Raw genomic sequence first — 16469 nt, forward strand, 5'->3', positions numbered from 1 at the left:
ATACATCAAAATTGATCAGAAAGTGCGGTTATACTTTAAATAAAGGGCTAGGGCACATCTAAAGCGGTTATCCAGGAACAACATTTTCTTTCCTCCAAGCTGCTAAGCGTGCTATAAAAGTTAAATGAAGCCATATTCACCTCACCTGGTCCCCCGCTGCTCCTGTTCCATCGGTGCCTGGTCCTCGTCACAGGGGCCTGCACTCTACTTCCAGCTGCAGAAGCGATTTCACCCCTATAATAGGATATGTGACCTCCACAACTAATCACTGCTTGAATTGGCTGCAGCAGTGATATGTCCCTGTTGTCGATGATGCCATCACTGGCTCCTTGCATCCGGAAGTGGAGATCAGCAGAGGACTAGGCATTATCAGACCGGGAGCGGCGGGGTATCTGGTAAGGTGAATATGGCGTCTTTTATCTTTATACAGCAGACTGAGCAGCTTTGCAAACATTTTCGATAACCTCTTTAATCTTTGCCCCGTGTGAAGCAAAGCTTAGCTACGACTCCACTCGATGCTCTTAAGCGTGTGTATGTATTCTAATATAAACACACTCCGCTGTTTCGCTATAATTAAAAGGATAATCCCCATCATTTATTTATTGAACAGTCTGATCCACTAATTTATAAGATGACTTGCAGATAGGGGTTTATCTTAAATGTCATAGCAAAATTGCAATGGGGCTCCCTGGTCTCCAAACACAATAATATAATCATCTTCACCACAAAGGAATGCTACACAGGAATTAATTTGTTGTGTCCCATTGTCCTTAGAGGGCCCTACAATATACAAAGCTGATCTAACTGGGTACCGACTTTTATATTCTGTAGCTCCAACACATTCCATAGCATTGCACAAAGACATTAGTGGCAGTTGTTTTTAGCCCAAACAAGGAGGGGTACATTGTTCTTCTTCACACTTCACCGGGGTGTGGCTACAAAATGCAAATTGTACCATGTGAACCTTGGGTAGCAAAGTCCACTTTTGGACATGGGTATCTAATACCTCCCCTTTCTCTTATCCCCTCCCTATTTTTAATTAGGCAAAGATAGGGAGAGGCAGGTCAGGTTCCAGTGCGGGGTCGCCCTTTTCAGGGTGATTACTCTGCTTGCTCATCTAGATATTATAATTTGGAAGATTATAGAGTACAGTTCAATTTTTTTAATATAATTTGATTACTAATGAAATTGACATTTTAATGAAAGGATGCAGTTTGCTTTTCTGTGAATCTCTAAGAAATCTTTGCGGCTGTGAGCATATATTTTGGCGTATGGGGAGCCTGAGATCCTGTGAGCTTTCAATTGAAACTATATCACAAAGCTGAATTTGCATTCACATTTCCAGTGACCTCAGAGCTGAAATCTCACAGCATTCTTTGCTCGTCCAATTTTGGTCCAGTTTTCTTTAGTGATTTAGCTTCTTTGAAGAGTAGTATTGAAATCACATAAGCTGATGTAGCAAAAACAAACTCTTCCACGGCATTATAGGAGCTCAGCTCAGCTGGTACAGGTTTTATGTGACAAACTTGTCGACTGTTTCCCTTAAAGGGGTTATAAAAGAGTTGTGGTCCCTTCAAATAGCTGATTGGAGGAAGTGTCGGTAGAAGGTTCGCCACTAATCTGATATTGATGATCCTAAGGGTTGGTCATTATCAATATTTAAAGGGGTCGTTCAGGACTTTGGTCATTTTTGATGACTAAGTTTGACTTCTTTTATCCCATTTTTATTAACAGTATTAGTATATTAGTATGAATAGGCATTTCCTTACGTAGAGGAGGGCCATAAAAGTCTGGCAAATGTACATCCTGTGCTAGAGACAATTTCATGGAATCGATTTACTGTTTTTTTTTTTTACATATTGATTCCACAAAGATTAAAAAGAATCTTTCTTCATTTCCTCAGGGTTTATTTGACTCTTTGGAACTTTTGTAGGGTATTTGTGGATCAAGATGAGTACAACCTAAGTAATACATCGGGCATGCAAACTTATTTAACTTTTCATATAGATAATATATGAAATGGAAACTATTTTTTAGTTGGACTTTTGCTTTACGTTCATTAACAGATAATCTGGAGAACCAGGACCAATCATCACAGGGGCCTATTGTGTAATTCTTATAATAGGCCATCAAAGTATTTGGGGAAAACCCTTAAAAAACTATCAATATTACTCATGTTTCAACTCAACTTTATACATAGTTCTTGAAGAGGGGTTTGAAGAGTTGTTTATGACATTTCACACCTTCTTGTGTTGATACTGTATACTATTCTCTCTCCCCAAGCTTGCCTGCTCAGCATATATGTCTGCAGCTGGCGAGCAGCAGGCACATAGCCGAAGAGATGGTGGGGTTAAAGATGTCACTTGTCATGGTGGCTCTACCATCTTCTTCCCCGTAAGGGATGAACGAGACCCGTCTAGCCCACTGCTTAGGTAAGACCTTAAAAGTACAATGAACCGAGCTGCAGTTCGGAACTTACAGTTCGATGTCATGTGATGCCACCGTTCCTTCCTCTGCGGCGAAACTGTATGGTGAAATAATAGTCCACGCACACAGAGTGTAGTTGAAAACAATGCCAGGAATGGTCGGCAATGTTGCTTTACTTGAAAATGCCAACACTAAACAGTCCAACAGTACATAGGCCAGAGCAAAGCACTGAGTTGGTGGTGTGACAGGGAGGCAAAACTCAGGAAGACTCTCGGGTCCACAGTCCCAGTTATCTGTGTAGCTCCGCTCCAGGAAACATACTCCTTACTCCGCCTGACTCTCAACCCATCAACACTCACACTTCCAGCTGACTCTCAGCGCTGTGGCAATCTCCCCTCCTCTGCTTAGTGGGAAGAACTCCTGGGGATAATAGTCCCAGGACAACTCACGGTAAATCGCTTGGCCTATTCCATTATCCACGGGGCCTAACTCTCTTGACAACACCCCATCAACAACCCCCTTTTCTTGCTAACTGCAAACACATATATCAAGCATGGTCACATGACTTCCAATCTCACAGCATAGAATGATACATTTTGCAGACACAGACAACACATTTGCAGACGTTAACATTTTCATTCCTGCAAACATTAGTACATTTAGCGGACTCATTCCACATTAAAGATGCTATACCAGACAAAGTGCAAGACAATACAATCTACATATTGCATTCATTCTGGAATGGCCCCAATAACTTTGGGCCATTACATGTCCATAAATGTAGGATTTGTCTATAGAGAGCTACTCTATGTATTGGACATACTTTATATTACACATACAAGGGCAAAACTATAGGGGATGCGGTTGCATCCGGGCCCACGAGCCTTAGGGGAACCATAAGGCCTTTCTGCTCCATATAGGGAGCCCAGTACTATAAAGCATTATAGTTGGGAGCCCTGCTACAGATTTTGCATTGGAGCCCAGGAGCTTCAAGCTACACCTCTGTGTGTGTGTGTATGTATGTATAGCACTTTTTCTACCGTCCAAAAGCCGAGCACCCAAGCAGAAACTGAACAGATCCCATTATAGTCAATAGAGTCTGTTCACTGTTCGGTTTGGTCCTGAGATGGAGCCAATCGGCAACAGGAATTTTACTTTTCTGCTCCACAAAAGGAGCATTAAAGCGTAACGCCAGGTGCAGGTGTGAAACCATCCTAAATTCACTGTGTTACTAATTGCACAAAGTTAAATGACAAATTCAGCCCTGATACATCAGAATTTCTTAAAAGCAAGGGAACTGTCTTTTATTGATATCATGGTAATGCAGATAATATATATACAGATGTGTCCTCCTTTACCATTTCCAGATGAGTCTTGCGAAGACAATCAGTTTTTTCCAAAGCTGGTCATCTTGTGCAATTCATCTTGGAAAGGTAAAGGAGGACACATCTGTATCTACACGGATGTAACAATCCTTAAACGCATGTTGGAGAGTAAAAAGGCAAACCAGCGCTCAAGGTATGGTAAATTTCAGGTTTTAGAAGTAATAAGCAAATACTAATAATTACTTGCTCCCCAAGGCGGTTGGTATGGATCACCAAGCCCCCTGTAATGTTCGGAAGAGCTGTAGATCAATTCAGTCTCTCTTCGAGGACTTGGATGGGAGGCAAAGTAGATATCAATGAATGCAGCCCAAACTTTAATGAAAATCCATAAGATAATTGCAACACATTCCAGAAGGGCTCAGAACAAAAGCGCCTCCTTTCTCAAGTATCTTTTTTTGTGAGCTCCTCCGAAACGCGTTGCAATTATCTTATGGATTTTCATTAAAATTTGGGCTGCATTCACTAATGTCTGCTTTGCCTTCCATCTGAGTCCTCTAGGAGAGAAGTAGTCATGATTATTTGCTTACTTCTTCCAAAACTTGAAATTTACCATACTCTGAGTGCTAGTTTGCCTTTCTGCTTTCTGGTATTTCCTGTGGCCATGACCTTCCGGGTCATCGATTTTTCACAAAGCTCCCTCCTGTGTGGATGTCCTTTTCTCTGGACCGAGTTTCCCTGACTACTGCATTAGTTTTTCTATCAAGGCTCACACACCTTGCAGGTTACTTTAATGCCTGCCTATATATATATATATATATATATATATAATATATAATTTTATTTTTTTAGTTATTCTTAAAGTACTATTCCAATTTGGGGACAAAAGTGTTTCCTGGGACAGGAGGTTAAGGGGGGTATATTACCTACAGTTGTTCTTCTCTGCCACCTCTTCGATCCACCATTTTTGGCTGTCCATAATGGCCACAGCAATTTTCAAACTACCTAAAGCATACTGTGCACTGCTTTCTGACTGGCCAGTGCTAATCATGTGATCTACTTTGCCCAATCAAAGAGCAGGTATAGTGCATTGGCAGTCTAACACTACCAATGCACTATGAGGATTAGGTAGTCTGAAGATTCATCAGCCATCTTGCATGGCTGAAAATGGGACCTAAAACTGGAAGATTTGAAGGAAAACGCAGAAGAACAATTGCTGGTCATATAACATCTCCCCAATGATCTTGAGACCGGCTTTTGCCTTCAAAATGGAGGGTTGCTTTAAATCAGTCAAAATATCATTACACAACTGTAAATACAATAGACTATAAACATGGAAATCACACGTCATCAAAAAAAAAGTAAGCAAGACCTCTCACCTGTGAACGCGATACCTGGTGGTGTACCCTTGTTGGTACCTCTCGGCAAAGTCCATGTATTGCTGGGCCCCATGGAATGGACCTCTGTTACTAAGCAACCAGTCCAGTGATGCCTGACCGGATGAAGCGGCTGAGCCATGTTGCCTAGAAAGTGTAGCTGTAGCGGTTGCCAAACACAGCATTACAGACAACCAAGTCAGCACCAGCCATGCCCAGTCAGAGCGGGTGTACAGGTGCCACCTCATGCTTCTCGGACGCAGCGAAATGCTTCATTCTCCCCCTCACACCCTCTCTCCCTGGATGGAAACAGACAAGAAAAAAAAGAGGAATATCAGGAGAGAGAAAATCACAGTCAGCTTCCATCTTCCCTATTTCCATCTTTATATCGTGAACAGTCTGTTGTGTTTACTTTCCGTAATCAAAAATTGACAATACCAATAGCTCAGAATTTGCTTTCCGGGGAAGTTAAAATGCCCGCCATTAACACTCATTAAATCAGCAGCACAGTTACCATGACAACTGTTGATAGCGGCCACAAGACAAATTTGCGTGAGGAAAATTCTCCTTTTTTTTTTTTTTAGAAAATTTAATATAATTACCTTTTTATGAACATTCAGTCACCTCTAAATTAAAATTTTCAGTTAATTGCTTACCGCGGACGGCAAAAAATAAGCATTTTACTGTGTTCTTCGGGTTCATTAAATTTCCGTTCCATCAGAATACTGGTCTAGGCGATGGGAAATGAAAGATTTGGTGTAGGTGGCCATCCCTCTCGGTGAGGGGTTTTCATACAGTAATTCTCATCGTTTTTTAAAAAAAAATACAAACTCTACAAAATTGGAGAGCTTAATGGGCTATAATTCTAGGTATGAAGTATCCTATTTTCATCTGGTGTTATTGCACTTATCCCTTTGTCAGGATATCACATAATTAGACAATTATGTGAAAAAAACGAAAGGGCAGGAAAAATCAATTTATCTGTAGATAGCGGCGCTCCGTGATGAAACGGTAAACAAAATGATACTATTAGTTTATACAAAAAACACTTTTGAATATTGAGTGTTTTGCTTGTATTCATTCTGTTGTATCTCATTAATAGGTCAAAGACATTAGTACATTCGAGAAAGTGCTTTAAAGAGGTAAAAAAAAAAAAAAAATCGACAAATGTAATTTTCTAGGTGCTTGACAAACACGATAATTACTAAATATCAGCCGTAAAGTACAGGTGTTATACAGTGTTCATTGAACTGATAACTAAACCTATAGATAATTCACAAGTGGTGTTATCATTTTTAATAGGTCTGAAAAGCTGAAGGAATCATCTTGTTTAAGGGCTTATATTAGTAAAAAAAAAAAGGCAGAAATAGCATCACTGTTCTGCGCAGGCTGTGTCTGGTATTGCAGTTCATCCCATTCTCTTCAAGGGGTCTATGTTGTAGGTGATACTCGGTTCTTTTATTGCTAATGTTAAACTCTTTTTAAGTGTGAGTTTCTTAAAATTAGGTGACTGCGGATGGCTCGGAGGAACCAAAAACGAGGCCCTCTTGTGGTGGCGCAGTGTGAAAGTTAGCAGGACGCACTGAAGTGAGCTCTACCCTCGTGTGTAGAAGGCCGTGGAGAATCACAACCTCTGTGGCAATGGGCTACAGCTGAGGACCAGCTGAGTTTATAACTGGAGTATCTGTGGGGGGACGCGAGAAACGTTTAATCTGAATGTCCAGGATCCCGCCGAGACATCCATATGAGCCGGCACGGCTGTGAGTTCTGCCGAAATGTTAGCGTTAATAAAGCTGTTGAACTGCACAATATGGCGTGGATCCAAACGTTATTTTACACCAAAGAGGTAGTATGTTGTGGCTTGTAGCAGAGACTTCCTTTGGGCATACAGCCCAAATAAGTGGACCCAATCGCAAAGCTCCCCAACATGTGTCTGCCTCCAGATGACTCCACCAGCCAACCCAGTGCGGAGGTCAAATGACAAGCCAGAGAAAGGTAATCACTTTGTTAAGACTCCCCTACAGACCATTGTGCTAAATTACTGCGTGCACCAAAATGTGCACCAAATTGCAACATAGGAGAACTGAGCATGCCTTAAGGAAGACTCACTGATTGGCTAAGGCTTCCCATATAAAAAGGATAATTTCTGCTGTGCCATCAGGAGAACGCAGGGATTGTGACAGGGAAAGAGGCCTCATAATCTGCAGAAGGTACTGCTGGAGAGAGAATAAAGGCTGCTGTTTTCAAAAACCAAGGACACCCAGTGCTGGGACCATAAGTGAGAGAGACCTGAAGCTGCAAAGAGAGAGCGAGTCTGTGCTGCATCCCCAGCCTGGTGGAAGCATCAGAGCTGCTATCAGGATCCAAGGGAACTATGGTTAAGTCATCCTCCTGGATTAGCCTAGGCTCATGGTAGCGACGAATCGTAAGTGAGACCAACCTCCAACTCAGTCCATACAGTTGGCTGAAAAGAGTCACACTGTATGTATATGGTAAATTTGAGGGAACACAGTGCAGGAGCAGGGTGCTCAGTGAGTGTGAAACACAGCACCCCAGGCTCCCCATTCTCTTATGTTTTAGCCCCATTACATAGTTCCCTTTATTTAAAGGAACATCGCACTAGTACAAGGGAACCAGATTTCTTGAGGGGGAAGATATTGATTCCAAAAAGTGAAGTGTTAATTGTTTATAGCAAACTTTATGTGACACTACGTGATTTGTTCTTTCTTGGGGTCTATAGGATTGATCTTTAAACTGCATTATTGTTTTGCCTGCATTGTTTCTTAGTGTATACAAAGTATTATTAATCCTAAAATTTAGTTAGCTGTAGTTAGGATTAGGTAAAGCCGGGTTCACATCTACGTTGGGACCGCTGGTCAGAGGTTCCGTCGCAAACCCAGCACAAAATACTGGATTTAAAAGTACTGTAAGAAGCACTTTTTCTTCCGGTTAAATGCCAAGCAGCTGAGTGCAAAGCAAACGGATTATAGTCAGTGTGGTCTATTTGGTGCTGTTCACTTCTGTCATAATACAGACCCATTCAGCCAGGGGATTCCCCTTTCCGGCAAATAGCGCCTATAGCATATTATGGGAAATCGATTCTTCCTCCACACTCGCGGAAACCAATTGCGGTTTCTACAAGCAGAGGAAAAATCGTGGCATGCTCCATTCTTCCACAGTTTCCACGTGGACGGCTTCCATTGAAGTCAGTGGAAGCCGTCTGATACGTAGCTTTTTCACAATGACATTGCAGAAAGGTTGTGGATTCCGCGTCATTACTAGGCGATGACGCAGGAAAAGCAGTAGTTTAAAAAATAAATCTGTACAGCCCATGTCTTACCGTGCGGACCATCCGCAGCATAGATGAAAACTGAAAGAACCAGGTAAGCGCGGACACGGCTGCTCCCAGGGCCGGATTCCACTGCGGGATTCCGCATGTGATATTCGTCTCTGCCTTGTGCAGGCAGCCTGTCCACGGGCGTTGCGGTATCCTGCGGCGGAGCCGCCGCCCGGGAGCAGGAGCCAGCGGACAAATCTCCGCCCGTCAGCCTATCTGACAGCTGACCGCGGAGAATCGTGGCAATTCACAGCATACTACGAATTGCCGGCCGCGAGCGGAGAATCGCAGAATAGCAACGCTCTGGAAAGCTTCAGACGGTGTGACTCGCTGGCGATTTACCGCCGGCGAAATCACGTCCGTGGACAGGGGGCCTATCTAATGTCAAAGTTGATTTTCTTACTTGTAATTATATCATTACTCCTATTCATGGCTTTATTTATAAATAGACATTGTATATGTTTGTAACTCCCCCTGCTGCATCGTATCTGATACCACCAGATATGACAGTAGGCTTCTTTAATGCCTAATATTACTATTTATTAATGAAAATGTTGGCTGAATTTGGGGCTAATTGATATCTCCATAGCCTGCTTATGACAGCTTAGAGGTGACCACATGTGGTGTTACCCTTCCTTTGAGATCCAGACATATACACACTACTCTTTGAAGGCTCAATCTCAATTGTGCAACCAGTTTCCTGAAGTACAATAGGAGGTCAGCCAATGCATATCCTGCTCATTGACTGAAACATCAATGCCTACATGGACAGCTGTCATGAAATCTCCGATACGCATTGAGAGGATTTCTAGGATTTAACACTGATGACCTATCTTTAGCATAGTCCATCAATGTGTGACTGATGGTTATCTGACCGTCTTCAGCCGCACCTTTATCTCTTGGGATCTACTGGGTATGAGCCCAGCCTCGGAAAAGCATCGGAATATCAATACTAAAGCAAATCTATTGTAAGAAATGTTCAGTATACCGGGAAAAGATGAAACCTCACAATATATCTTACTAGATACATCGTCTTAAAGTGGCTCTCTGGTCCTGGGCAAACAACGATGGCCGAGCCGCTTCTCTAACTACCTGATGCACACTGTGTATCAGTTTGCATCATTGGTCTATGGGTGGCTTCAGACAGGCATGTATGTGCACGCATTTTGCAGAGATGTCCATACTCGCGAACACCGGCATCTAATATGGCATAAATGGGCATGGTATTTGCTCAGGCACGTGCGCAAAATAACCTTCTTCACAGCACTAATACGTTTTGAAAACCCTGACCAAGAAGCGCTGGCTGAAGACTACAAACAAGTGTGCCAGAGCTGCGGAGGAGAAGTGCGGCGGAGCAGTCAGCGCTTGCTTTTGTTTTTTTTTTTCAATGCAGCCAGGGTCATTTAGGGACAAACAGTAAAAGTTGCATCGCACCGCACGAAAAGCGCGTTTTTGTGCGATGCAGCACAAAGATAGGCACCATAGGGAAACACGGGCTAGAAAAAAAAAAATCACGGCTGTATAGAGTATGCCGCGATTTTCTTAGCATTATCGCACCGGGAGAAAATTGCGCGCTTTTGTCACCCGTGTGAAAGTGGCCTCACTGGCAGAGCTGATCTGGGTCTGCTAAGACCTTCAGCATCTATTGCTTTCCATGGGAGACCTGGTATTGCATCGCAATCGCGTGCCGCCGCCGGCCCCAATAAAGATAATGGATAGGACGTGCTGCGATTTGTTTTCTGCATCGCGATGCGATGCAGGAAAAGAAGCCGATTGCGTGTATGATCTCTTTCAAAAGAATGGGCTTTCCATTCGTCTCGCACAATTTTTTCGGCCATGTGACGACGACCGGAGTGAATTCCACAGAGGCATACGCAATGAGATCCACTGCAAAACCCACACCAAGTGATGCTCGTTTGAAGGCAGGCTTTCCGCCGCTGATTTGCTACAGAATGCCCACTGCGGACATTCCGCTGCAAATCAGTCCCTGTGTGGATCCAGAATTAGGCCATAAGCAGACACCCACAGTGGTTTACAGCTGTGAACCCAGCCGTGACCCTGCGCACAACAGCGTACGCTGGCGATATTCTACTGCGCATGATCATGTGCTGACGCAGGCGGTCATTCATGCGCATGACCCGGGTATGTTAGACTCACTCCCCCATTGTTACCCACTCTCTTCCTTACTTATCTACAATAAACCACTGAGACCAAATTCTTTGGAATTTCTTGGCCACAGCAGCCAAGTTTATTAAACAAAAACACATACAATTATTTATTAACCTTTTCAATACGAGGGGAGGCCCTGGAGACAAACCAAAAATACCAAAGGGGTCTGGTGTTAAGTAAATTAAAACCGTACCTTGCCTCCAGCCGTCACCCGCCTCGGAGACACCACTAGCCCCCCTCCACCGGGATGCTAGAAAAACAAAATATCTTAAGGCTACCCGGGATCCCTTCCCTGGACTTCTCCCACACACCAGCCCCAACACCATAACACCAGGGTGATAATACCGGTGAGGCCGTCCCCACCAATACTTCCTTTCACCCAACATACCAACTCAGCCTCCAAAGACCCCTCCCCCCGTCCGCCACAGCCAGCAGAACTTACTACCTAATTCTGCGCAGCCCCCACAATCGCAGAGCCCTCTCGATCCCCTCTTGGATCGCCAGTGTCCACATATCGGTACCAACCTCATTAAGGTGTACCCCATCACTCCTCCAATAACCCCCATAACCCCCTTCTAGATCATGGTGGTGAATCTTCACCCCACCATTTCGTACCACAAAATTGGAAATGTGTCTGTTGATTTTAATGCGAGCTTTATTTATTTTCTCTACTGATCTTGCCATCCGCCACCTCTTTCTAGGCAAGATTTCAGACCAGACTATAATCATGTCAGGGAACAACCTTCTCAAACGCAAGAAATCGTGCTGTATGTCCCTGCGTACCTCCCTCGCTGGTCTTCCTCCTAGGTCATTGCCGCCGGCATGCAGCACTAAGATGTCAGGAGCCTTGTCTAATTCAGAAAACCCTTTTACCTCAGGAAGCACCCTGCCCCACATCATGCCCCTTATACCTATCCAGCGGATAATCGCGTCATCCCTGGAAAAGCCCAGCTGACGGCCTTCTGGTCTCAGCTTAGCCCGATCAGCCGCCCAGAACACAAAGGAATGGCCGACGATCCAAATCAGCGCTGGATCTTGACCTGTTAAGACAAAACCAGACAGCAAAAAATTTCCAACAATAAAATAACCGTTCAAATGTGTATATATACACAAGCCCCCTAAAGTTTGCGGCATCATCCTCTATCATTAAACCATCCCTCAGGTCTAATATAGATTTGATATCTTTTCAATTCCCATCTCCCAATTTTTTGCACCACTGCCGGGCTCAAACCCCATTCTGCAGCCTCTGTAGCCGCACCAATCCTAAAAGAATGGGAACAATAACCCACCCTTTCAAGGCCTAACTGTTCCAGCGCCTTCTGTAACACCGCTCCAAATTGAAACTTGGATAGGTACGAGCCATTCCTATGCTTCAATAACGGACCATCCTTTATTGTTAAACCTTCCAGCAGATTCTTCACACACTCTACCGGACACATCCTTGCCCCAGGTACTGACCCAAGGACAATCCTTTTTCCTTTTCCTAATTGGTCGGTCTTGGAGCTTCTCAACCAGAGTTCCACCTGGTCCCTTAATACCGTAACGTCTGTGCTCATCAAACCACCCCCTATTTTCGTACTGGATGATACCAACTCACTGATACGAAAAGCCCCGAAAAAGGCTAATGAGAACGTCGCCTTGAACAAACTTAATTCAAACGAGTTGTGACAAGCCACCTCCAATGCCTTCCCCAAATCCTCCAAAATGGCAAAAGATATCGGCCTTCTACAATCTTTGCCCCGTTTTCCTTTTCTAAAACCTTTTGAAGCTTGTCGTACTACAAACTCTGTAGTAACATCCCTCAATCCTTGCAATTTCAAATTAAACGCTATAGCTGCCATAATGCGATCCACCTTAGCCACTGACCACCCACTACTAGACGCCTCACTCAATAACCATAGCAAAGCCCCTGTCCTATCTTCGTCACTATGAACTTCCCCCAAAATTTCCACCCAGCGTTCCCACTCTTTCCATGCCGATTCATACGCTTTCCGCGTATTCTCAGCCAACGATCCTCTTATAAGGTGCTCCGCTACACGTCTACCAGACTCCAAAGTTCTTGAGGGCATCGAATTCCTTCCTCCTCCGCATCTGGCACCAATGTTCGAAAACGCTCCCACTGAAAGCGAGAAATTGAGTCAGCAATGGCGTTCTCAATCCCCGGAACATGCACAGCAATTACCCATGTGTTAAGTGACAAACACAACAAAACCAAATGCCGTAACAAGTCCACCACTGGGGGCGAATGCGCACTCAGTGCATTGATAGCTTGTACAACCCCCAGATTGTCAAAACAAAACCTAACTTTTTTATTACGAAACCACTCTCCCCAAGTTGTAACTGCCACAACAATTGGGAATAGCTCTAACAACACCAAATTTTTAACCAATCCTGCTTCCACCCATTCTTTTGGCCATGCCGCCGCACACCATTGCTTTCTAAAAATTGCACCAAAACCTATGCCCCCTGCAGCGTCTGTGAACAATTCACAATCCACATTATCCACCCCTTTTTCCATCATTATTGACCGACCATTATATTTTTCCAGGAATGACAGCCAAACTGATAAGTCAGCTTTCATTTCCTTTTTGACCCTAATGAAATGGTGAGGAGATTTTACCCCCGCCGTTGCCCTAGCCATTTTTCTACTAAAGACTCGCCCCATGGGCATAATCCTGCAAGCAAAATTTAGTTTTCCTAATAAGGATTGTAGATCTTTAAGCTTCCCATTTTTTGCTTGACCTTACCTTAAGTAAAGCATGCTCCAAAGAAGACAACTTCTCTGGCGGCAAACGACACTCCATAGCCACAGTGTCAATTAAAATCCCTAGAAAACTCAAACATGTTGTAGGGCCTTCCGTTTTTTCCGGAGCCAATGGCACGCCAAAATGACATGCGACCCATTGCACCGTGTCCAAAAGGTTCTTGCAAATATTATTTGCCGACCCCATACACAAAAAGTCATCTAAGTAATGGATGACTGACTGAATACCTGCAACGTCACAAATCACCCACTCCAAAAACAAACTGAACGCTTCAAAGTAAGCGCATGAAACTGAACACCCCATTGGTAAACATCTATCTACGAAAAACATCCCGTCCCAATAACAACCCAGCAAACGACAACTGTCTGGGTGCACTGGCAACAAACGAAATGCTGATTCAATATCAGTTTTCGCTAGAATCGCCCCCGCCCCATACTTGCGTACCCACTTTACGGCTGCATCAAACGACGTGTATACCACCGAACAGAGTTCTGGATCGATCCCATCATTTACTGACGCTCCTTTTGGGTATGACAAGTGATGAATGAGCCGAAATTTGTTCGGCTCTTTTTTGGGGACCACCCCTAACGGGGACACCACTAAATCCTCCCAAGGCGGGGCCTCAAATGGGCCCGCCATTCTCCCTAATCGAATCTCCTTAAACAACTTTTCCCTCACAACATCCTTATGGTCCGCTGCTGACCTCAAATTTTTTAAAGAAAACGGAACTTGATGCCTCGGTCGAGGTATCCTAAAACCCTGTTCAAAACCTTCAAACAAAAGTAAACCCTTTTCCTTATCCGGGTATCTATTTAGATACGGGACCATCCTTTGAAGATTCACCGGTGTCATCCCTTTTCCAATTGCTCCCCTCCCCCCTTTTCCCTTATCCTTTCTGAAGCACCGAGAGGCGCCGTGAGATGCGCCTTCACAAACTGAGCAGACGTGCTTAAACTTGCACGTCGCTCCAAATTTACATTTTCCCTCATTAAATTGCCAGCATACCCCTGGCTTTTTTCCTCCTGCTTGTCCCCCCTGCTGTCCGCCCCCCGAGACCCCACTTGTGCTGGCTGCGCCGGCTCCTCCCTGAAAGGGATGCCCGTGTCTAGCCGGGGCCATCACTCTAAGCCATAGACCGATGTCCTTATGGTCCCATCGGATGCTGGGCCTCACCGCCTTCCGCTGACGAAATTGTTCCTCATAACGGAGCCAAGTTTGCCCCCCGTATGTACGGTATGCCTCTCCTATGGCGTCCAGGTAGCAGAATAAACCCGAACAATTCTCGGGATTCTTCTCGCCAATGACGCTCGCTAATATTGCAAACGCCTGTAACCAATTCTGAAAGGTTTGCGGGATCAATCACCACTGCCTCTTTTCCTCTTCCTCCTTCTTGTATTCCGTCCTTTTTCCCTTTCCCAGATTAAATTTTTCCAACGGTAGTAGAGAAAATATCTCCACATACTCATCCTGCCAGATCTTTTCTTTTATCTCTTTTTTCAGGTGTGCCCCCAAAGGACCCTCAAAGCACACATACACCCTGCCTTATCATCAAGCCGCACTGCATTCCCGTCCTTCTCTGTCTGAACGGCAACTGTTACCCCTGACGTCGCCGACGCTGTACTGACCGGCTGACTTTCTATTAATGTTCCTACATCATTAGCCGAACCGCCCCCCCTCCCCCTCGCTAGCCAAGCCGCCACAGGCGACGGACCACTCAGGCCCCTTGTCGCTAACCCCCTTTCGCACCTTACCAAGATTTCCCGCACATTACCCAATAACTGACTTAGATCAGCCTCACTGTTGCCCCCCCTTTCTCTATCACCTACTCCCCCTCCCCCCACATTACTGCCAGCATGGATTACATCACTATCTTGCATTGCATTGCTATCCTGCAGTACATTTCTATCATGCATAACACTTCTACCCCGCACTACATCTAACATTACATTTCTATCCTCGTGCTCGTGGCGGCACCATAACCGCCGACCTAATATAGCTCCTTGATGGCCCTGCAGCTGCACTGTCACCCGACCAACTCCTCTCACTGGTGCGCTCAGCGGAACGCACCGTTGCCCTGGGCGTATTTTCCTGTCGCTGGTCTGCGTCCGTACCTGGCCCTGCTCTCCTTGAGCCGACCGTCCTGCTCCTGGATCCTTCATCAGATGGCCCCGCACGCGCCTCTCGCTGCCTGGCTGGCTCCTGGACCGGTACATCATCCAGGAAACCAGCCGTTGCTTCTCCGCTGTCTCTCACTACAGGCTCCGCTAGCCCCGCCCCCCGAGGAGAGCGGGACCTGCGAGAAGCCGTTAATCCAGGCCGGCGTGCAGGATTCCTCCTGACCGGTCTATCGCTGCCCCTCTTTGCTCTGGGAGCAGGACGACCGGCCAAAGGGTCCCCGGAGGGGCTCCTATACCTGCGCCTGGACTGCGGCTCAGTCTCCTCCGCTATGAGCCTTGCCGGAGGACGGGCCCTGCACGCGCGCCACGCTCTCTCAATTGTCTCCGCTGTCGCCGCTGCTCCTGACCCTGCCGGTGGTCCCGATGCTGCCGCTGAACCCCCACTCAGCATGCCGGCTACCTCATGCTGTAGCCACCCCGGCGGGTGACGCTCCGCCACTGCTCCAGAACTTCCTCCACCGACGCCATCAGTAAGTCTGCTAACTCTCTCTCCCCAGCTCAACCACGCACTACCACCCGTCTGCTGCTCTGCCCGCTGCTGTTAACACTCCGCTTGTCACTGGCTGTATACTGGTCTGTCACTCAGTTCATACCAGTTCTAAAATGGCGCTCCCGCCCAAACTTCCCTTTTTATGGGTTCCTTAACCCCTCCCCTTACTTAACCCCTGACCAATCCAATTGAATGTAAATAGCCCACTCGCCTATGTCCTCCCCCCCTTCCTCTAGCTTACTTTACTATTTATTAACCCTATCCTGCCCGTTCCATTCCCTAACAACCCTGTCATGCAGGGCCTTCTCTTATGGGCCCCTGCAGGGCCCGATCCGGCCCCGAGCTGTATACCTGTTTTTTTGATTTTTAAAAAATTCATATTCCCCGCGTTTTATTTGCCGCCTGC

General features: G+C 45.5%; 1 protein-coding gene across 1 annotated transcript in view; it reads right to left on the minus strand.

The window, feature by feature from the left end:
• BRINP2 (BMP/retinoic acid inducible neural specific 2) overlaps window positions 1–16469 on the minus strand; it is a 300129-nt gene that overhangs the window by 270463 nt on the left and 13197 nt on the right. The window contains exon 2 of the mRNA XM_066597484.1: window positions 5129–5424. Coding sequence (XP_066453581.1) covers window positions 5129–5373 — 245 coding nt within the window. The 5' untranslated portion in view covers window positions 5374–5424. The remainder of the gene's footprint in view (window positions 1–5128; window positions 5425–16469) is intronic.

The sequence above is a fragment of the Eleutherodactylus coqui genome, chromosome 3, assembly GCF_035609145.1.
Source record: "Eleutherodactylus coqui strain aEleCoq1 chromosome 3, aEleCoq1.hap1, whole genome shotgun sequence".
In the NCBI taxonomy this organism is placed as follows: domain Eukaryota; kingdom Metazoa; phylum Chordata; class Amphibia; order Anura; family Eleutherodactylidae; genus Eleutherodactylus; species Eleutherodactylus coqui.